The 24,001-nt window shown below is 39.0% G+C and overlaps 1 protein-coding gene across 1 annotated transcript in view; it reads left to right on the forward strand.

Annotated features, from left to right (window-relative positions):
- The first annotated feature begins 13,526 nt into the window (after positions 1–13,526).
- LOC133529534 (actin-binding LIM protein 3) overlaps positions 13,527–24,001 on the forward strand; it is a 125,752-nt gene continuing 115,277 nt past the window's right edge. The window contains exon 1 of the mRNA XM_061867271.1: positions 13,527–13,976. Within this exon, the coding sequence (XP_061723255.1) occupies positions 13,772–13,976 (205 nt within the window). The 5' untranslated portion in view covers positions 13,527–13,771. The remainder of the gene's footprint in view (positions 13,977–24,001) is intronic.

The raw sequence follows: 24,001 nt of genomic DNA on the forward strand, positions 1-24,001 counted from the left end.
ATAATCGCACTCACCAGTGATAGGCAGTCTGTGAAATCCACCAAGTTGCCCACTTTGTTCGTCGGCATATATACGCTACACACTAGGAACGACTTCTCAGCGATAGTAATACGAATGGCACACACACGCGGGTTATCACACCTCACTACGGATACATTATTGAATATACTTTTGTTCCATAGAAGCGCCACTCCTCCGTAAGGTCGGCCGCGCAGCATGTCGCACTCAGTATCTATAGCCGATGTACCTGTGTACCCAAACGCACAATCTATGTCGGCCAAGTAGGCAATTTCGTCCTTTCTCAACCACGTTTCCTGCAGCGCGATTATATCCGACCTTTTACATAGCTGCCGGATTGCCTGCACCGACCGCTTAACATTCTTGCAATTAAAGCTAACTAAATTAAGACTTCTTGTCATCTAGTAAAATACATAGGCCGTCTGCAGCTCTAATGCTCGTATACTTTGACCGAAAGTTTGTAAATCTTCTGAATATAATATTCTCAGGCCAAAGTTTACTATCTAGAAATATGGGTAATTTACTTTCAGGCACAAAAAACTTATATGCGTGGTAATGTTTTTCTTTGCTTGTCGTAATTTTATCTAGACTTATATGTACGCTCGTTTGCTCAAATATATAGTCAGCTAAATAGACCCTTAGTTAAATAAACCCTTAGTAAATAGAATACAATTGAAACAGAAGAAGAACACGGGCTATCACATAACATCAAACAAATCAAAATTACGTAAAGCCTTACTATCTCGTTTTAACGTATACCTCATGGACTCTTTCTGAACCGTCGGCTGTTTTCTGTGACCCTTAAAGTCATGAGTACGTTGACATATAGCCATATAATATTTTGGTCACGGCGCGCCGGCCAGCGAAAGCTTTGTACTTTGTTGCATTTGATATTACTCGCAGCAATAAAGCATTTCGCGTTCACAGCTCATGTGAACAATACCATTGCAACAGCTTCGGGGAATGCCTTATGCAACAATCAAATTACCAATTCAGTCACACAAAAGTAATGCTTTAGTTTGGTTCCAGTTATATGTGGATTTTGACTAAAACTTGTAAAAAATAAGTAACCTTGGATACAAGCCATCAGGCAAAACTAAATCTTATCACATAAATTGCCTTACATATGAAATAACATTTATTTTCTCTCATTATTACCTACTTATCATGATCCTTTTAAAATGCAATCGAAAATGTCATCCAATTAAATTCTCGGAAAGAATCTTTGATCTAGTTCTCGCTATTCCTTACTTTCCTTTCGATCGGAAGGACGACAATGTATGGATAATCCCTTACTTAGAGAAAGTGCACCGAAGAGCGCCCCGCGCCCTCGTGCACAGATATAACCGTTGGATAAACTGCAATGGACTTAAACCTTTACTTTCCCGATTACTTTCCCGATAAGATCGACCGAGGTTTCCGTCAATACGATTATGGATAGAGGATGTCATTTTAAACTTTATGTGTATGTGATTAAGTCCCGTTAAAGTGAATAATAACGTGTGAAAATCTTGCAAGTTTAATTCAGTACGATTACGGATCGGTTTTGCAGTATCTTTGCGCTTAATCTGGAGACTATAGGTAAAACTTGACCATGCTATCGAGTGATGCTAATGTGGTCTGAGAAAAAGGCCAATAAGGCCATGCACAGACCGAACAGACATAGTTGCTTTCAACTATGTCTGTTTCGGCATAAGTAAATTCGTCGATATATTATTATCAAAATCGCAACGCAATACTAGCTATACGATTCCAGACACACATACCAGACAAACTTATAAACCAATTTTGCGTCGGGGGTTAAGAACTGTGACCTCATAACACGCTGATTTCCTCGTGTTCGATTCACAACAGGGTGAATTTTCCTTTTCATTAAATCTAAATGTCAACATTTAGATTAAGGAAGAATTAAGCGACCTTCTGCCTATCTGTCGACTATGTGAATATGTCCAACCTACTTAACTTGTGCAATATATCTGTCGTTTTATAAATTACAACATGGTACAGCTTCCTCGGTGACAGGCGCGCCTAACAGGTTCGTATTTGCGATCCATAAGCGGATATCACAGGCAAAACCGTTCACCCGATTAGTTTGGCATAGGCCAGAAACACACACAAGCTATGTAGCAGAAAGCTTAACTCCTGCAAGAAAACTTGAGAGTTCAGAAAGCTTAACTCCTGCAAGAAAACTTGAGAGTTCAGAAAGCTTAACTCCTGCAAGAAAGCTTGAGAGTTCAGAATGACCTTAGCTTAGCTGTCCCATAGTGATGACGTATAACTGCATCATCAGTACCTTAGTACCGACTATCTTACTTTTTATTTATTTAAACTTCACTGTAAAAAATACAAAATGATGTACAACTAGGGGACTTAATGCCTGGCATTCTCTTCCACAAAATCTTCGGGCTAAACAGAGACATCTAAAAATGGTGCAAGGAGATAAGTACAAAGATATTTTGTTAAACAAGTCCTATCGTAGGTATACATTCAAGCCATTTACTACCTATCAAATCGTTTGTCTTTACACCGATGTGGACGTCTAGATCTATATATACTGTTGATATCCAGTCAACAATGCGGCTATCCCTGGCATTCCAAAGAAGCGCAATAATCGATACATATGTAATACTTATATAAATTATAAAGAATTCTCTATTAATCACTCACCTCTAACTTTGGTTACCATAACCACGTGTTCTGCTATCGTTATATGCCTGTTCCACTTCTCGGTCTGCTTTGCGGCGAACGACCGCTATACTTAGTGACGCAGCAGTGTATACACATACACCGTGAGTAATTACCATCCGAACGTGTCGGAATGATGGCAATCAATTAACCTTATCGCGCTATTCAATTAATTTGTTTGTTAGCACTCGCTCAATTGAGAGTTAATATTGTAAATAATTCCAATTTAACAGCAAGCCAGCAGTTCTTTTGGGTATTGCTCTTTTAGATTGGTAATCTTTTAGTATGGAGTGAGTTGACGTAGTTACAAAATTCGTATTTCCTTTTACACAGGAAGTTTGATAAGCTCGCGGTAACATTATCGGAGGTATATACTTAATCATACTTCGACTCGTACTATTTAATATTCCGTAATAGTTATACCTTTCATAATTCGTAGCGAGCAACATTCTTGTGCACATTATAATATCAAATTTTGTTGCATATGGCTCATCCGATGACATTATTTTATCACAAAAACAATTAAATTCATAATTACTTATATTATATCCTTACTTTCATATCATGTTATTTTGAACGTTTCTAACGCAGTATTAATAAACATGGATTCACACACAAAGTATTCGACAATCAAAATTCAAAGTTACTTCCACCGGCGAAATGTCCCTGCAAGGCGGTCCTTGCTCCCGGAAGCGACCCATATATAGCCGACACACATCCACCACACATACAGACATACATACATACGTACTTACTACCAGTCTATTTCCAGTTTATCGGCGGGGAATGTGAGAGCAGATTGAGAGCTTTCGTAGTTCACCGCTCTGTATAAGACTTTTCTTGTCTAAATTGCACAAATATAGATAAACCAAGCTTTTTACGAGTACCGAACTTTAACTGTGCGGAAACGACGACTGAAATATCTTAGAGAGAATCAGAGACCGTTTTTACTCAGGAATATGCGGAGGAAAAATATCAAATTTTAACTCATATATATATATTTTAACTCATATAAATAACTTTTTATAATCAGTTACTAATCGAAGACAATTTTATCGCTGACTGTACTTTTCTTTCAACAGGCGAGATCTCAGAGAGATTTCAGAATCGAGACAATCCTAAAGAATCCAAACACAATTAAGTTGCGTTACTTTATTACATTGTTCTTATTTTTACTAAACTTCTGATTAATTTCCGCCGCACCACCTATAACCATTAGTTTGTCATCAGTTGGATGATCTCCAATACAAAAAAAACTAAAACAAAACACACAAATCTCGAATGAACTTTATGTAATATGAAGCATCGATCAACAATAAAATAGCAACAATTAGGCCACGTCCTCTCCTAACTAATCCTACGACATCCGGCGGAACTTTCGCCTGCGGGCTGAAAACGTGTCAAGACTATTTTTGTACCAAAATAATGGTACTTACATCAGCGGGTTGACTCATTAAATTGATTGTGTTTTCGTGTTTCTGTCTTCAGCAAGATCTACGAATTCTACGATCCATTAGCGGATCGGAGTTGTAATTTTAATTTAGAAAGGGACAAACTTTGTTTGACACCTTCGTGACCCAATTCGATTTTTTTTTAATGGGATTTCATCAGGAATCTCGTATTTTGGCTGGTAGAGTCGTTACTATTAGGGCGCGTCTAAAAAAATTGTGCGGCTTGTGTCCTTTAACTGTATCTATGTGAAGTCTACATTTTCTCACAGATTATACTTATAAAATGGCAAAACCTAATTATCTGTAACTGCGGCGTATTAGCGGTGTATTACCCCGCCTAGGGCGCAGCCGTTGGAAAACGGAAACGAGCAGGTGTAAAGGGCGTGTCTAGGTCTAGACTAGCAACGCTATTCATGAAGCTTACGGAGCGCGCGGTTTCAGCTAAGCCAGCATAAGAATTAGGCTACACACGTACAGGAGTTATGAATATAGTGGTTGAGATATACTAGAGGCGAGCTTGTAATGAGCAGGTTGAATGTTAGTTGCTAAGGTCCCACTAGAATGTGCGCTTAGATTTTTTGCCATTGTAACACCGGTCGCCGGTCCTTTAAAAAAGATAATACACTTCTTCACTTAACGGCTAAAATATGGTTAATGTCTTTTCTATTTATACCTAATCGGCTGCTATTTATCGGCGTCAGCCAGCCAGATAACTGAACTAAGTGATTGATTTGACAGACGGAAGGTGCAACCTTTCTTAGTATATTTCCGGGAGTCCTAAGCCTTCAATCGATCAATCTAGCGATTGAAGCGGGATTCGCGATCGCCGGTGGGTGCGGTCACGGGTTCCGGATGCTCGGTCACCCGGCCACTGATCAGCAACACGAACAATAACGCCGCTTGTTGACACCTCGACGAGACTTTGCTGGAGTTTATGCCACAGTCACTTATGCATTCAGTCCAGAGATCCAGATGGGTTTATCCATAAGTGTCGTTTTTTAACATCACTTAATTGAAAGATACGGATAGATATGTACATGTTTTTCCACCACACCAACTGGTAAAGGACCATTTGATTGTTCAAAAACTAATGAGAAATTTGCATTTTAGCCACATATGGGGCAAAGTAATCAGATGCAAATTTTGAGTTGTTTTAGTATGTTAGCTGGTAGAAATGATTTTTAAATGATGATTTTGAATGATATTTTTTTATTACGATCATTTGGATTTGATTTCGGTTGATTTTTTTGGTAATTCATAGTTAGTATTTTCTTCGCGTTGGTGTGGTGAAAAATTTTGTGTTTAACTCCGAGTTTGTTTAACCCTCGTGCCTTGAAACCCTGGTGAAATTAACACGAGCGATTAAACAACTACTTTGCCCCCGTGTAAAACAAATAACTATTATCGCGCTGTCCACGGCGTGATAAAGATATGTATCCGCTTAAGCTTAGGTAAATAATTCGTCAGGTGACAAGCAAAACTCACTAATTACTAAGAATATTTAAACAAAAATCGACCTTATTTTAGTAGTCATATGGTTTATTATGGCTATGGACTTGAGGTGGTAATTAGTGAGTTTTGCTTGTCACCTGACGAATTTTACAATTCGACAATTATACACAGATCGACCTAGTCTCACCGTAAGCTCTATAAGGCTTGTGTTGTGTTGCGGGCTTGCGGGCACTAGACGGCGACATAACATACTCGTAATGTAGAAAGTTTAATAATTTTGGCAACTTTCCGTTGGCATATCAGTATCAGTAGCCCGTAATAGGAAAATAGCAAGATTACAAATTTAACGAAATAGTTGAATGAGAAATCAGTTGGTATAACTGTCAACAAGTTTTGAACAATCGAGGTTTTGATACCACAAGTCAACAAGGTCGGTGTCGGTGACGAAACTCTGCTCGAGGGGCCTTTGTTCACGGCTCAGATGTTCAAGTAAATGACGCAGTTCATTCCAATTCGGGTTTTATCAACAACTTAGTACTTAGGGAATCAATAAATAGATTTGAAGTGATTTTTTTATGCGACGCGTTTTAAATTGCAAAAAATATTTTGTTTCTGTATGCATGCCACTATGATTTAGAGTGCTAATCACAATAAAAACCTTCGATTTTATTATCTTAATTTTTTTACCTATAGGAGGTAACATAAGGTAAAGTTCAAAGTGGCATGAGGTGCCAAATCGTCCACTGCTCTCGGTCTCTGCGGTCGATCAGTCAAAGTAAAGATCGATTATCTTGCGATTCTTGCGGCTACTACCAAAACGCTTTCGGTAGAAAGCACTCCAAATGTCATACAACACTGCACCAGTAATGTTTATGAGGCAGTAACCGAGTGTTTCCGCCGTCATTTGTCAATTGAGTTTACTAAATGGTTGTGCGAGAAAGTGCCCGCTATTGCATAACGCCTTCCTGTCTCGCATTCCCAGCGCTTGACGAATCAAGGGTTCATACCGTGAAACCTAACAAGACATCTTGCTCCGTAACTACAATGCGAATTAGTAAAGAGCACTTATACTGGTTTTATGATGTTAGGAGTACTCGCGCTCTGTGAGTGACTGGAATAAAAGCTGACAGGTCGACGTCTCTATTGTCCATTTGTTATTTTGAAAATGTTACTTAAATGCAGGTTTGCGTTTTTTTTATTGCTGATGGAAAGCGATGGAAGTGATGGCCTTTAGGTGCTTTCGCTTTTACCATAATGTCTGTTATAAGCATAAGAACCAAATGTGCTATGTATGGATTGGACCGGGATCAGTCCCGCTTATGTTTCTTTATTAGAACCGTATTCATGTATCATACAACTGTGCCAAACCTTCAATTAAAAGGCATTTTCCAAGGATTTAGAGACGAATAAATTCGCAATCAATATTAACCGGCTACGATCAATTACGATGACATTAATGATTTATGTAAATGCAGGTTCCCCTCGAGTGATTACAACGTGTACAGATGGTTATTTATTTCTTGATGCAGATTAGAGACTGTGAGTTGTGTGCGTGCCATCGTAACGTCGATCTACTTAATATTAACAGCAATCATTGGTAGACTATATCTCATTGCAATAAGGTTTACCAAACGTATTTTATTTTATTTTAGCACTCCATGAGCTATTCCATGCTCTTGCACCGTGCTTGTTCTAAACACATTGTTGTCGTGTTCATAGCTCGATTGATCTTGGATCCAGATCCCATAGCTGCTTAACTGTGGACTGTGGAATGAACTGTCGCCTGCGGTATTTCCGGACTGATGCGACCTTCACACCTTCAAGATACAAAGCGTACTCCCATCTTAAATATCGGTGACGGTTGTCGCTTACCATTAGGCGATCCGTCTGCTCGTTTGCCTCCTATACTTATCACTATAAAAAACAGCGGGCATAATAGAAATTAAGAGATTATATAAATAAAGCAAATAATCTTTAACTCTGGGCAATTATACTTCTTACAGTCTAATTAATTGCTCCAAATTTAATCAATCATTAAGTTAAAGTCGAAGTAACAATCTTGTAATAATAAAGTGTATAGAAGTACAGTTAATAAAACCGTTTTTTTAGTGAAAGAGATAAATGGCGGCTTCCTCTTAGCCCAGAAATATGAGCAGCTCAGTTTTCCTGCGTGAGAAGCGATGAAGTGTCGCGTGTCGCCTGCTCCCGCGCAGGGCCAGGGCTATTCACCAACCCTGTCAACCGATCTGTCATACCCATACTAATGTGATATCTCCTCAACTGGTTGCTTTCCCAACATCCTAAAGGCGCCTGGGAGTCCACTTTTGAGAACTTAATCCTAAGAATTCGAGTTACTTGTACTAGTACCCGCACCACTGACGGAAATGCCTTTTATTAGGAGAAATAACTTCAGTTCGGTAACCTCACGATGTTGAAGGTAGGTGAAGACCTAGGAGCAATAGGTTGATAAATCGTTCATAAATTCCGAGTTAGGTACTCATTGGTCGAGCCGGAGATCGAACAAAATCTTCGGTTTTATCTATCTGGAAGACTGACGAGTCCACCTCGCCTATGAGCACATTCGTGCATAAACCTGCATGGGGTTGAAAGTATACTAAATTGTCGTATGTATTTAAGGATATATGTATGTATATACTTTATTGTGCATAGAAATAAAAACGCGAGAAACACAGTTACAGAGCCCTCTCTTCGAGAGAGATCGACCTCTGATGCCCGCGCGGGTTCGTACCTGGTGCAGAGGTTAGCCATCGCTATCCAGCGCGGTAACGCGGCAAGTGTGATGGGCACCTTTGCACCCGGTACAGCCCGCCCTTTTAGAATAAGATAGTTTATTTAACATTGTACTCGTAGTTTATTTATATATTATTGTTTTGTGTGCATTTTTTTCCAATTGTATGTTACTTTTTGTTGTAATTGTATATTTTATTTGATTTCATTATTTGCTGGATAAACATTATCTACATTTATTTGTTACAGAGTAAATTAAATACAACAAAGACAAACTTATCTCTGTACGGGATCTCTTCCAGTTAACTTTTGAGGAAATGAGACGGTCGATTCTAGTTCTAGTTAGCAGTCGATTAGGAGTTTGGTGAATAGCGAGGCTCTGGCTTTCCGGGAGACTGATCGTACATGAGATTAATAACTAACTGTTATTTCAGTCTAGCTTATAAATAGCGAGAGAGATTTCTCTACCACAAGTTTAGATGACGCTCATCGTGTCATACTTATACGGAGATATATTTTTGGAATAGAAGCTACTGGAGTGTCACTTCAAACGCTACTCCTTCGATTTTATTAAAAAGGGTGTGACACTGCATGTTTTGCATGGAAATTTCAGTACGAGCTCGTATAACATTTATACAAATGTCTTTTTTTATTTTATACCACGTTGGTGGCAAACAAGCATACGGCCCGCCTGATGGTAAGCAGTCACCGTAACAGTGCAACTCCAGAGGTGCTACATGCGCGTTGCCGACCCTTTAAAAACCTGTACACTCCTTTTTTGAAGAACCCCACACTGTATACCCTCGGGAAAACCTCGGCATTCCATAGCCGGAGCGTGCGCGTTAACGTTTCTTGCCTCTCACCATTTTGCCCTGGTTTCCCAAAATTATTCTTGATTATCAAGCTATTATTTAGTATCCCCAATCCCCATCAAGATTCCCAGGAGGCTCAGATTCTGTTTATTGCTTTCTTGTTTTTCGCCTACTTACTGTTTCTCAGGAGTGTCTTTTCTTTAATGTCATAATATATACTTCCCAACTTTATAGTTCCTTGCCCTCCGGTCACAGCTGACCGAGCCCTGGCTATTCTATCCACTTTATCGACTGCAAGCGTTGGCCCGAAGCTAACTAGTATAAGAAACAGGGCCTACCGCGAAAAATGAAAATCGAAATTTCGTTATCTGCCTCTATCATTCTTGCATATTCGAGTAATAACGAAATTTCGATTTAAAAAAAGATAAAGGAAAAAGGTACATGAGTGCTTTCGCTGCCGAATGTGAAGACAGACATGAAACAATTTCTAGCATTGTACATTCTCTATTTTCACTTTCTCCTCTCATCTACGTAAAGGTTAACTGGACGGGATCCCTCAAATAGATAAGTTCGCCGTTGTACTTCGCTTTTCCTAATTGTATGCTACTTTTTAGGGTTCCGTAGCCAAATGGCATAAAACGGAACCCTTATAGTTTCGCCATGTCCGTCTGTCTGTCTGTCTGTCCGAGGCTTTGCTCCGTGGTCGTTAGTGCTAGAAAGCTGAAATTTGGCATGGATATATAAATCAATAAAGCCGACAAAGTCGTACAATAAAATCTTTAATTTTTTTTTTAGGGTACCTCCCCTACACGTAAAGTGGGGGTGAAATATTTTTTTCGCTTCAACCCTAGAGTGTGGGGTATCGTTGGAAAGGTCTTTCAAAACTTATAGGGGTTTTCAAGAAACATTTTTTGATAAAGTGAATATATTCGGAGATAATCGCTCCGAAAGAAAAAAAAATGTGTCCCCCCCCTCTAACTTTTGAACCATAGGTCCAAAAAATATGAAAAAAATCGTGAAAGTAGAGCTTAAGAAATACATTAAATGAAAACTATAGCGGACATGATCAGTTTAGCTGTTTTTGAGTTATCGCAAAAAGTTTTCCCTTCATATTTGCCTATTTGTTTAACTCAGGTGAAAGGTACCGTTTCATCCCTTGGTTAACAATTTACTATACTTAAAGCTCCAGTTTAGCTTATTGTGACGGAAGAGTAACTACGGAACCCTACACTGAGCGTGGCCCGACATGCTCTTGGCCGGTTATTATATATGTTTTTGTACAATGAAGACTACATTCAGCATCGATCGTAACGCATCAAACAAAACGCGCCTCATGTAACGGCCACCCTGGCATACTGTCTTTTCCAAATAGATAATATATGTGTATATCTTTTTTTTATAATACGTCAATAGCAAAGCAAACAAGCATACGGCCCGCCTGGTGGTAAGCGGTTACCGTAGCCTATGAGAGCCTGCCACTCCAGAGGAGTTACATGCGCGTTACCGATTCTAACACTCCGCATCACCCTCGTTGAGCTCTGGCAGCCTTACTCACCGGCAGTAACACAACAGTATGAGTAGGGTCTAGTGTTATTTGATTATCTCTACAGTATGCTGTCCACAGTATCTGTTACAGTTGTTAATACTTAATCTAATTGTTTGACATGAGAGACATACCTAAATATTTCTGTTGAGCTGTCAGAAAATAGTAGATACTTTTGACGCGTAGTTTGATTGATTCGCTACTTTGGATTCTGACTGTATAATAAGCAATGTTCTGTTTGTGAGACAGGACAGCATATTTGGTAAGCAAGGCCCGAGAAAACGCCTGTTATAGTTAAAACCAAACAGAATTTATTGTAATAGAGAGGTAGTCTAAAACGTGCCCCTTAGTTTGACATCCAAAACAGATGGCGCTGTACTGTGCCATATGTTATGCAGTTATTGAATTGTCGATCGTCAACTTTTGACAATCAGAGTTATCGTAAGATGTATGGAGCTGTACAGCGCCATCTCGTTTACTTGTCAAATTCGAAGTACGAAATTGTCTTACATTTTACACATCTTACTCAAGCAATATATGTTTCTTAAATGTGATAATGTCTGAAGACACAAAGTCAAGACCTTTTTTCGGAATCATTGTCTCGCTTAGATAATTTCTCTGACTTCCTTGTCAAACCCATTAGCAATCCTATATGCCTTGAAGGCCACAACCAGATCACTAATACCAGTTGTGGAAACAGAAACGAGTAGAAAGGATCACAAAATCGTCACTACTTTGAAAACAAACTTGTATTATCTCGTTCTGTCAATATAAAGGAAAAATGTGGTAACTATGTATGGGATAGGTACATATGAAGTTTTTGCGTTTGCGTGTTGATATAAGATTAAGATATGAGATTTTTTCAAAGCTAGTGACGTTACATATGTTGACCCGAGTCTAATGCTCGGATAGCGTTGTTAATACAGGCCCTGGGAAAGCTTGAATCCCGCGCCGCGGTTCCTTTGTCGCGTTTCTCTGCGATTCGACATGCCCTCCGCCTGAACACTATTTCCGACTTGATTGTGTTTCAAAACGGCTGGAAACTCGTTGGGAACGAAACCAAGGATTCGTTAATTTAAGTAAAATGACTGGGTTTTTGGTATCCAATATTATTTTTAAATGTTTTCATTGAGTATATGCGTGTTACAACGGTTGCAACTACATACATACTTACCCACAAAAATATACCTACTCTTGTTTTTACAGACATTTACTAAGATGTGCTCCGAGAGCCGGAGCTTAACAGTTCTGTTTCTTATGCTATTTAGTAACTTGGGAGCTATTTTAGTTATGTGTGTAGATTCAAGTATTTTGACTCTAGAAACTCTCATTAATAATTATTTATTTACAATAACAATATTCATAATGGATATATACAGAGAATTACTATAACTAGCTTAAATCTAAAATAGGCCCTTTAGGCATTGTACCAAGGATGCTGGCGGCATTTCCTCGTTGTATCGCAATACTGATACGTTGTGCGAGGAAGCCGCCAGCTCTTCAGTCACCAGTTACGTCAACCAGACGCTTCGTGACTTCTGCAAAAAACTTGTGCGCGCTGGGACCCCACGGATCTAGAGTTTACCGCCATATGGTACAAAATGGTACTCTCTACCGAGGCTCTTATATTTATAACGTTTCAAAATTGCCGCTTATTGCTGCGCACGCTTTTACATTAGTCCGTTGGAGGTGGGATGGTGCAAGCGTGTCTCCGCAGGTAGCATCTCACACTAACAAGCAGCAGGCACACTAACAGGCTACAAGGAACCAAGGACACCCCATCAGGCCTCTTGCCATCATCCCTGATGATGCCAGTCTGCTCAAGAAGAGCAGGCACATTGATGGTGGCAAGAGACCGACGGATTATGTCATTAAGCGACGCATGTCTTGAAAAACATCCTGTACTTTTTTGACAAGATAATCCAACTCGAGAATTTTCCCAATACAAGCGCTGGAAGAAAACTCAGTTTTTCCGTAAAAATACAATATCATTATATTGTGTCATAAAAAAACACAATCTAAATTCCAATAATTTACAATACAATAAAAAGCGTGTGCTGTAGATAGAGGTGTCTCTATTCATAGTTTTACAGATAATAGAGTCCGACGTCATTACTATCTAATTTGCAGCTGCACCGCTTGGACAGCAAATACAAAAGACCTACTATATTATCTGTTATATGTACGACTTGTACGAGTACCTACGTGCAACAAGTTATGGCCGCTTGATGGATGATTGAGAAAACATTTCTTATCGTTGTTTGCTTATCGTAAAATTACGGACCTTGACATTATTAGAGAAATGGATAATAAACATTCCCGGATCAGGACAAATATAGACACTGTTATAATAGTAGCAACGGTAGGTCACTGGAGGAACTGCAGTTTTTTTGTCCAAAAATTATTTGGCATATTTGGCCAGGCTGTATCGAAGTGAGCGCTCCCAAGGTGATCTTCTCTGCACTGATTGTTCGGGTTTGCGACTTCCCAAACCGGCTCTTGCCTGTTTCGGCGGCAGAGCCTTCTTTGGCTTTCGCTCGAGACAATGGACTTTATTTGCATTATGTCTTCAATCAACTATGTCATGATGAACTATCGGCTCGGAAGCATCAACGTTGACATTGACATTGCCGATAAAACGTTGCTAATTCTGCAACCTTGGCATCGAAATCGAGCGTAAACACCAGCTCAGCTTAGTCACCGCGAAAAGCTTTCATGGGTTCATTGCCCATAAATCGTCTTCTGATTCCATATGCTGTATAGGAAGTGAAGGTTTTATTTTTAGAGTTTGACGCTCCCACGCGGCGCGCGCGCCGGCGGCGCCGGCAGTGCTGCCCCGGACCGCGCCACAGACGGACGACGCGACTCGCGGCTATCATAGCGCCCTTCGGATTTCGAAACAGTCGAGTGTCAGTGATAACTTTGATACGGATTCGCCAATCGCGAGCGTCGACGCTCGTCTTGATAAGAAGGTAGCTAGTCGAGTGTGGAATCGAATATTTTCAGAGTGCAACACGGGATTCTGTTTCTATAATTACATTACCCTTGTGTGAGTGAGTGCGATGAGGCCGAAGGACGAAACGGACGCGAAAGTCCAGACGGGGACTTTCATCCTGTCGGAAAAGATCGACGACACCAAATCGAAGAAAAACGAGAAAGATTTGAAGAAGGAGATGAAGCGCTTGGAGAAGGAAAAGCAGGAGCGTGAAAAGCGCGAGAAAAAGGCTCGCGAAAAGGAAAAGGAACGTGAGAAACAAGCTAAGAAAGGTTAGCATTATAAAAATTTCTAGGATTTAATTGAAAACCGGTTTGCGTTTATCATTAGCCTTATCATGATGTCATCTTTCGGAGGTTACGAGATAACTGCGATTGACGTCGGACAATAAAATTGTGCGGTTTTATTGCTAAATAAAAGTGCGCAGCCGAATCGAGGCAGCGCTTACATCATTAGCTGACCTTGATGCGCTCATCGCACATTCTTGCTGGTTACTCATTGGGCTAGCAAAATTAAAGTCAATAGAGCAGTTCAGCAGTTGTCGTGTGAGTTGTCCCTGAGCTATGAGTAATCATAATAGTTCATGATCTTAATAAAACTACGACGTCAACAATAACAACTCCTCTCTGGCAGGGCTTTAAAACGGATTACTCGCTAAGTTACCAATAAAATAAGTCAAATAAATGTACATAATGCAATCTCTGATTTTTTTATAGGTACCTATCTAATAAAATGTTTTTTTAAATAACATTGCCTCACCCTTCATACAAACAAAGATCTCAAAACATTGAAAATCACATTGAATATTCATGTTTTAATAGTGTCGTTAAGAACTATTAAAGTAATGGCTTTATTTCTGCTCGGATGGGATCGTTTGAACAGTCTAGAGTTTGCTAATGGAGCAATTAGTGTTCGATAGACTGCTTGTCGAAACGTCAGACAACTTTAGTTTGTCTCTCTTTCCAAGTCACATCTTGAATTTATTCCGGTTGATGCTATCTTCCTCCTTAGCTACTGCTTCAGGACTTTGTGTCTACTTTTCCGGCTTTCCTTCGCAAAGCTTTTTCATTGGCGTCCTCTTTTTAAAAACACTGACTTAGACGTCATTCCTCGCGTTCTCGCCAGCATTTCTTGAGTCTCTTCGGCTTCGTAGAATCGAAATCTAGATCAGCTGTATGTTGGCAACACCTCGACGTTTCTTGGAATGCGCGTTACCTATATTCTATTTTGAAAAGTTTAACTACTATTCCACCTCAATGCTCAATGATGAATTTTCTGTAATTTTATCCGGACGTTTTGCGATAAAATTCTGGGTGGCATTGGTGTCGTGACAGTCGATCAGCTTTATTTATGATTATAATTATAATACTGATAATTATATGTAGAGTTAGATCAAGATAAGTCTGCACCGATTTTGATATCCCAGAATGTGGCAGTGTTATTTTAAACATCAAACTTCTATGACATTATTACGTATAAATAACACTTGCACAGTCTGTGCTGTCAAAATTGTTCCAGGGTTAATCCTGGAACACCTACCTAGAGGTCAGATGTGCTTTTTTAAAAACGCGAAATGTCTTTGGATCCCCATGTTTATCGATGTAATGTACAATCACCTGCAATAATATGTTACACAACGAAGGCCGCAAAAATATCTGACACGTTCTTTTAGGCCGTAAGACACATAAGAGAGTTTATTTTTGAAGTTACTCTTATTATTGCAGGTGATTAATTTGTCGAAATTGCTCAAATTCAGAAGGGAAATGTGATTAATGACCCTAATGACAGAACTTAATAAATGTGAACCAACTGAGGTCTATTTTTGACTTGCGATCGATACAAGTACATATATGGTACATTACACACTTACACACGGAATGTGTAGAATATTCGACAAATGGACGTGAATTCTGAACCCACAATCTGCACGTGTTCCTTAACCTATAAAAAATTAATAAAGGGTCGCCTACGCGCTAGGGTTGCAAAGATGCTTGTAATTAACGATTCGAATTGAAAATTAAATCTTTGAATCTACTGAAGTGTACAGTGTCTGCTTACTATTTCTGCACACACAAAAAAAATTGCCGCGATTGCATGATATGTTAAATAATCTTCGCTGATTGCTTACATTCGTCATGGGCCATTCAATTCCACGTTCTCCCGTATTTATAAATTGTAATGCGTTTTCTCCTTCAATCATCTCGCCGCGTGACCAGCGGGTTGTAAATATCTTTATTTATGCCGCTTTACAAACAAAAGGCCCGGCTGTCACGATTCTGCCTGCATTTAAACGAGGTAAGGAGAAACTGCATCGCGGTCGCTACAGATTTGTTCATTCGTTTACAGTGCAGATACAAAGTACAGATGACCAGTATAAGGTGCAGTCAGACAAGAAAGTGGTTTACCACTTTTCGACTCTATTTGTCAAGTAATAGAGTCGAAAAGTGGTAAACTACTTTCTTGGCTGACTGTACACTAGAAGATACATGATGTGTGCGATTTCAGAGGAATTTCCCTTTATTGTGCCAAGTTTTTTCCAGTAATGGGTTTTTTAAAAGAAGGAACATCTTCATGCACCAGCTTATAAATTATAAAGCAAAATGTTTTGTGAAAGATCGGCAACGCGCGTTATAATCCCTGTTGCAAACGTCCTTATGCTATGGTAAACGTGATGAGGTGTAGATATGTCCGTTTGCCACCAAAATATAATAAAAAAGTGAGCTCTCTGAATTCTTACGGGTTTATGATACGCTGGTTGTAATCGACTCACCGGCGCTGGCGCAATGCTGTCTGAACGCTCGTTTGGAGTTTGAGTCGGGTGGATTCTTTCGCGATATCCTGTCTTATCTACTGCTATACCCTCAACAGCTAAAGGTACTTAACGAAATAACTGTCTAAATGCTGCGCACCCCTTGCTCTGTAAACAATAAATTCTTGCACAGATCATTTGAACATTTGGTTTGTTTGACTACTGAATGCACATATTTCCATTTGTGCCGGAACACCACTGTCTTTGTTTTCCAGTGTTTTCTTTTTCAATTAGCATTGTAGCTTTCTGGGTTAACTGCTTGAATAATTCTGCTTTCTTAGTCATACATATGTGAACTGTTAATGCTTGTATGGTAGGAATCTAATTGCAATAGTATATGATTCCCACAGTGGTTTTCTATCACCGTATCGTTCGCCTATGGCAGTGTTTACTTTATCTTCACTCAAACCTTGGTCAACGGTTTTAGATTAATTTCTTCCCCGCTAAATAAGCTCCCCGACAAAGTTTTTTTTTAAAGATACTTACTGGCTATGGCTCTGAACTCCTTCAACTACAATTAACAGCAGAAGTTGGCAGAAGTACTTAAGCGAGCGACGTGTTCAAAATGATCTCAATTGTGGCTTGGCATACCCATGACCATTTTTGATTCAAATATTGTGATCGCCACCTAATTCAATTTTAGGTCCTCCTTTTTAGGTAGTCCTACTTTAAACTGATTGCCACTGTATAAAAACAGCAGCCAATTTACTGTAACACTTTACGTGAGTTTATGAGTTTGTGTGTCAACGTGTCTGCGGGACCGGTTTGTTATCTAACACTTGTCATTGAGCAATCATTTAATAAGGTTCGAGACAGGTTTCGTATCTGCGGCCTCAAAAGCTTTACGGCCAATAAAATTCGGTAAAACGTGTTTTAAGATATCGCAATTGCTTTAGGTTCTGCAGAAGTCTTAATTAAGTGTTCTTTATAGTCTTTATTAGTGTTATTGTCATCTGTTTAAATAGCAATGGACTATTAGTTAATAGTTAATTGTGTTGTTTGTCTGTCGTAGAGCTGTCAGCTTGATACAACTAATTGGTTTTGCTATTATATTATCTGAGGAAGTTATTGTTATCTTCTTGAGCAATAGTGTCGCTATTGTTGTTTACAATTTGTTAATCCGTTCAGAATGTCTTTTTTATTATTATTTATAATAATGAGAGATTCACGTGCGCATAAGACCAGCGTTGGTTCAAGTTTTTAGGCCCATATTTTTTACAAAATGTCTATAAAAATCGTTGTCTCATTCTTGTTAAGCCTTTATACTTATTTCGCCTTACACTTTGCACCGAAATCACATCAGTTAGTACTTAACAACATTTACTTCCCGATTACCTGATGCGATGATGAAATGATCACCAGTAGGGCTAATATGGTCGGCTCTTTATCATTTGTCACCATGCCTGTCACGTTCTAACAAGTATGTAAGCGCGAAAGTGATGGGCATAGTGACAAGTGAATAAAATAGAACCATGCTGCCACCGCTGATCGTGTTAGTAAATGCTGTGACTCGGGATTTGCCGCTTGAACGCCGCTGAAACCGATCGTCCAATCAACAACCATCCAAGAATGTTATTCAATATGCATCGGAGTATCTGATAAATAGTTCACATATTTACATCAACTCGTCTTGAAGTACAGTCACCTGCAATAAGAAGATACTCAACGAAGGCTGCAAATATATCTGACACGATCTTATTTGCAGAGCTATAAGAACATGTCACATATTTTTGTGGGTTTGGAAGAGTAACTTATTATTGCAGGTGATTATGCTCTCACTTATCCCTAGAATCTGGCGACTCTCCCTTGTCGTTCCAGCATTTCCTTCTGGCCTATCTTGGGCTTTCGTCTTCACTTTTTGTTGTGTGTAGTAATTGTGTTTGGTGCTACAAATCAGTGTTAAATAAGTACCTACGTTAGTCATAGAACAGTTTCATGGAAGTGTGTTGAGAGTTCGTGAGTGTTTCGTACCATATATAACTGTACTTCGCTATTATTAATTATTAGTCTTAAATGAAATGTGCGAACCGCGAAACTCCAGGCAATGAGTGCGGTTGCCCGAGCAATCCGGAAACAATTTAGCAAGAACAGTTTCGAACGTTCATGTCTTCCAAGGTTATGTTTTATATTACTTACTATGCTAGTTTCAGAAGATAATTTAGACACTACAACCTTTTATATGTAGAGAGTATTCAACGACGTGTTGTGTTGGCACTGGCGTAGGTTTTATTGGGAATATTGTGTAACGCAACTTAGATACAACTGTATTGACTCTTTTTCAATGAATAGAATTAGGCGTTACTTTGCGGAAATCCATATTAATTAAAACGAAAAATATTACTTTGCTAATCCGCGAAAAGATAACGTGCTAGGTGCTAGTCAATCACTGCTAAACTGCTAACCTGTATTTTTCCATGCAATTAATGTTCCCACCCTCCGACCGCAAAAATAATTACGCAAAAAAATATAACAATCCACCACCGAAAGTACAAAACTCGTCACGTGTTTCGCCTATTTAGTACAATTTGGCTTGACCCCCTCCCCGCCTGAAGCCCTCACGTAATTAATGGACGCTCCAAAGATATATGCACTGTAAGATGACTTCGTTCACTTGAAGGATATTAAACATCTTCAAGGATATTTTTAACATAAGAATACATCTTCATGCCATAAAATAACGCCAAGCGGTAATAAAGTCAAACGCCTGCCTATCCTACATAAAAAAAAAAATTGAAGATACAAGTGAATAATATGAAGCCACGAAATGTTCCCTCTTGTCATCTGCTGTTGGCGATGGTCTTTCATTAGGGTCATCCATCACCGAGTTTACAGACGGAGACACAAATTAAAATGCAAAATGATCTCTCATGAACTGTTCTGAGTTTGAACTTCAGACGGAACAAGTTTACACCCAATCAGCTACTGATCGCTGGTTTTTACCCTGGTGCGGATTAGACGGATGAACTAACAACAGCATTAATTTGTAATTTGTAGGTCTTATTTAAATGCAATAAAGTTTACGAATGGATAGTTAACTGCATGGAACTGTTCGTAGACCTTTGGTGTTATGGCGGCGGCAAAAAGCCTGATCGATCAATCACAGTCGTCGACCGTCTGCGCCGATCGACTTATAATATATAAGTTAAGTTACCAACTAGTATTACAAAACTGCAGTTGAACACGGTCATAAACCTTTGGTTGATGGTGGCTTATCGTGTTTGGTTTGCGGTTAGTTTGTTAAAAACTTTTTTGTACAGTCAGTAGCCATGAATTTATATAGTTTCGATCAAATTGCTCAACAATCAACAACATGTGAAAGTCTGACTGAACATGTTCATACATACACGATATTACAATTAATTTCAAATTTATTTTTCAATAGACGATTATTATTATTATTTTTGACGACCGGTCTGGCCTAGTGGGTAGTGACCCTGCCTATGAAGCTGATGGTCCCGGGTTCAAATCCTGGTAAGAGCATATATTTGTATGATGTACACGGATATTTGTTTCTTAGTCATGGATGTTTTCTATGTATTTGAGTATTTACAATTATATATATCGTTGTCTAGGTACCTAGAACACAAGCCTGATTGCGCTTACTGTGGGACTTAGTCAATTTGTGTAATAATGTCCTATAATATTTATTTATTTATTTAATAGAGAACACTGGTCCATAATGGTTGGTAACATTTAAGATTTTATTAGAAGTAGAGTCGGACCAAAGTCACTCTGCACAGCAGTTTGCCTAAGTGTGGTAATACTTCATTTATTATGACTTATCCTCACTTTGTTATATGGAAGACGGTGCAAAGTTATCTTAGACGGACTCTAAAGATAAAGTCTGTCCCTGTTCTTGGTTTGGACGCAATGATTTTGGCGGCAAATTGCTACACTGTCAGGCCAGCCTTTTAAGGTATGTTTGGCTTCTTTTAAGTATTGCCTATAATTCCTTTATGACTGGGTAATCCCTAGTACGCAAAACGTTCAAGTTGATAAACAAGACCAAGTGCGGGTAGAAGACGATGATGTCAACTTCAGTCTTCTTCGGGACCACGGGTACAACGCCGCGCCGTACTCATTATGTCAGAGTTAAATTTAAAACTTAATTTTGCCCGATTAAGTCCCGTTTCAGTCAAAAATAATGAGTCAAAATCGTGAAAGTTTAAATCAGCCACGACCCACGTCAAAAGTCTCAAAAGTAAGGATGTAAACGGAATGCGCGGGCGCCACTCCCGTGTCCATTGCGCTTGCTGCGCAGTGAAACCGCTTCCTCCTTTCTACTGGTACGACGGGAACTTATCGCTTCCGTTCACGACTTAACTCACTTTTCATTTTAATATGGCTGCAGGTATATAAGGGCAAATATTTCTGCCATAATAACTAGTCTTCCTCTGCTGAGGGCCTACCGCGAAACACGAAATTTCGTTATCTGCTTCTTGATCGCTCGAATACGCAAGTGTTACCAGATAACGAAATTTCGATTTTCGTGTTTCGCGGCAGGCCGTCTGTTACCATATTTCGTCGAAACTACGCTAATCTTTACCGCCGTTGCCTTTTATGTTTGAAAAATTATGTATTAATTGATAAAAGAAAAATGTCTCTTAGGTGTTGGGTGTTGATGAAACGCGCAAAATTATCAGATATGACATAATCTGATTTATAGAGCCATAGAAACGTGTCATGAATTTTTGCGCGCTTCGTTTTGTGCAAGATATTATTGCAAATGAATACTCTCGATCTTCGGCCCTTCTTTCATTCATCAACTAATTTTCATACATTGTTCTCTCACAATTCGTAAACCTAATTGTAAAGACATGGTTCTATTCGCACAATATACATTTGTTTAAAACAAACAGCCGCATGCCTCAGTTGACGATGTTTTCCCGCCGGATCTAGTGAACATTTACAAAGCATTTGCGCTGACGCGCGTAAATACGGATGCCCGCGGGTGGTCCCACCGACCAACATTACCAACAATCTCAATTTGTTCCGTAGAAAATGCAATGTACGTGTGGGAATTATTTCCTCGTATCGAATTTAAATAAACAAAAAGTCATATCACATTGCGTATTTATTATGCTTTGCCTTCATTAACCAGATTTTCCAATGCTATGTGAAAATTCTAAACTTGCAAATAATACCTACCTTTTATTTTTAGATCACTATAATAAAGGTTCAATAAACTTATGCTTAGCTCAAAAAGATTTTAAATTACCCTGGATCGTCATCTATAACGGTTTTTTTTTCAAATTTCCTGGAATTCACAGATCGTCTTTTATGATTTGGAAAGATTTCAATACCTTAACTCACCGATTATATTAAAACGATGCCGAATAGTTGCTATTTTAGAACTCTAAAAAATCTCCATACAATAATTTGTCATCTAAAGTCAATACGACGATTCGCTTCATCGATACACTGTACCCGTGAGTCCCGTGACAGACGTGACACACATCCCATTACTAGGCACGCACACTTTTAAGTGTTAATGATAATTTAATAGTCCCCTTATGTCACTACATTAGGTCACTGTTCCAGAATTAAATAGAAAAACTCCACAAAAAAAACCCGATTAGTCTGTTACAATACAAGAATGTCGACCATTAAAGCATAATTGATCATCGGTGATCCTTATTCTCATAGACGTAAGGTTTAAAAATATAGAGTGAATTATGTTGGGTGAATGACGGGGCTGTTTTTGGCCGGTCACAGGTCAGGGCGCATGAAATACGCGGGCGAATCGCTGGCGCCATAATTACAGTAGACTGGGAATTTCCATTGTACCAGCACCAACCACATGCCTGACAAGGAAAGGTACCCAACTGTCCGGTTCCGATTTGATTTATATTTATATATGTTATAAAACTTATAAAATAGTCTAAAATAACGGACACGTATTTTTTTTTAGCTGCCCAAACTCAACCTATTGAGAGAAATTGTCCTCCAAAGTACTAAAAAGTCACTAAATCTTCTAACTCCTATAGAAAGTGATGCTCAAGCAACTTGCTAGTTAATGGCTTCTTTGAGTATATGTTTGAGAACAGGAAAAAATAATGTACACGTGTTTTGTTATATCTGCTTAAACTCAAGTTTTCCTAAAAAAACACCCGTCTTTATGTGTAACTTTAGCGATAAGATATTATAAAACTTCGAATGTCCATTTTTTTTAGGAAAAAATGAGTTTTAGCCGATATAACAAAACACGTGCTCATTATTTTTTGCTGCTTTCAAACATATACTCAAACCAGCCATTAACTGGCAAGTTGCTTGAGCATCACTTTCTATAGGAGTTAGAAGATTTAGTCAGTTTTTAGTACTTTGGAGGACAATTTCTCCCAATAGGTTGAGTTTGGGCAGCTAAAAAAAAATACGTGTCTGTTATTTTAGACTACTCTATAACATATATAAATATAAATCAAATCGGAACCGGACAGTTGGGTACCTTTCCTTGTGAGCTAAACAACCGGATGATACACAAATATGGGCTAATTGGTGTTTTGAGTTCTTTATTTTCAAAATCGACAAACAAGTCACAAGCCATCAAACTGGGTTCAATCATCATAATCCACGGATGCCGTTGGCATGTAGCAAGCATTCGGTAGATTTTAACCCTAATGCTGATGCCAACCTGTCTAGAAGCTTTAAATATGGTAACCCTAATGTGGTTGCATTCCCTACTGACTGTTTTCACATAAACATCAACGCCTGCGCTACCAGTTTCATCACCAGCTCCACATGTTTATCTTATAGTTCGTTTAATTTATCGGGTTCCATTGAACTTGTTTGTGTCTTATCCAAAATTGTTTCTATTCGTGTGCTAGCCGCAACCTTCACCTTTGTCAGCTTCAGCGTGAGAGGGACGGAAGTCTGCGACTAATCGCAGTCACGCAACGCGTGAACAATGGCTCTAACTATAAGTTCGTGTGAAGCATTTCATCCGTAAAAACTTTGATTATTGACTTTAGTCAGGAATTGACAATACGTACGTAAGTAGCTACATTTATCAAGACTATGGTTACGTCGTAGAAAACAAGTAAGATCAGCAACCTGTTGAAGTGATGAAGTAACGAAAGTAGCGTGGAAACGGCCCGTAATGACTGGTATTAGAAAAGGTATATCTCTACAACAGACGAATTCTATTTTTAAACCTATCTTTAATGTTTAACAGAGTGTTGCGATGGCCACAATGAGTATTACTTTACATTCTTTACATAAGTTTTATACCACAAGGCACAAATGTTTAATTTAAACGAAAGCGAGTCATAAAACAAACAACTTACCCAAGTATTTATACTTAGGCCGTCCGCTAGCTGGCGCGGGTGCACAGAGCGGGCACACGAACGCGGGTGTAAGTGTAGGTAAAATCCGCCGCACGCGTCCGGATTTCTACTAGTTTTCGTTAACCCGCTCACCACCCGCGCCAGCTAGCGGACGCCCTAATACATAAAGTTAATTTAATTAAAGCCTAGCTGTGCAAGCATTCAT

The sequence above is a fragment of the Cydia pomonella genome, chromosome 21, assembly GCF_033807575.1.
Source record: "Cydia pomonella isolate Wapato2018A chromosome 21, ilCydPomo1, whole genome shotgun sequence".
Lineage (NCBI taxonomy): Eukaryota > Metazoa > Arthropoda > Insecta > Lepidoptera > Tortricidae > Cydia > Cydia pomonella.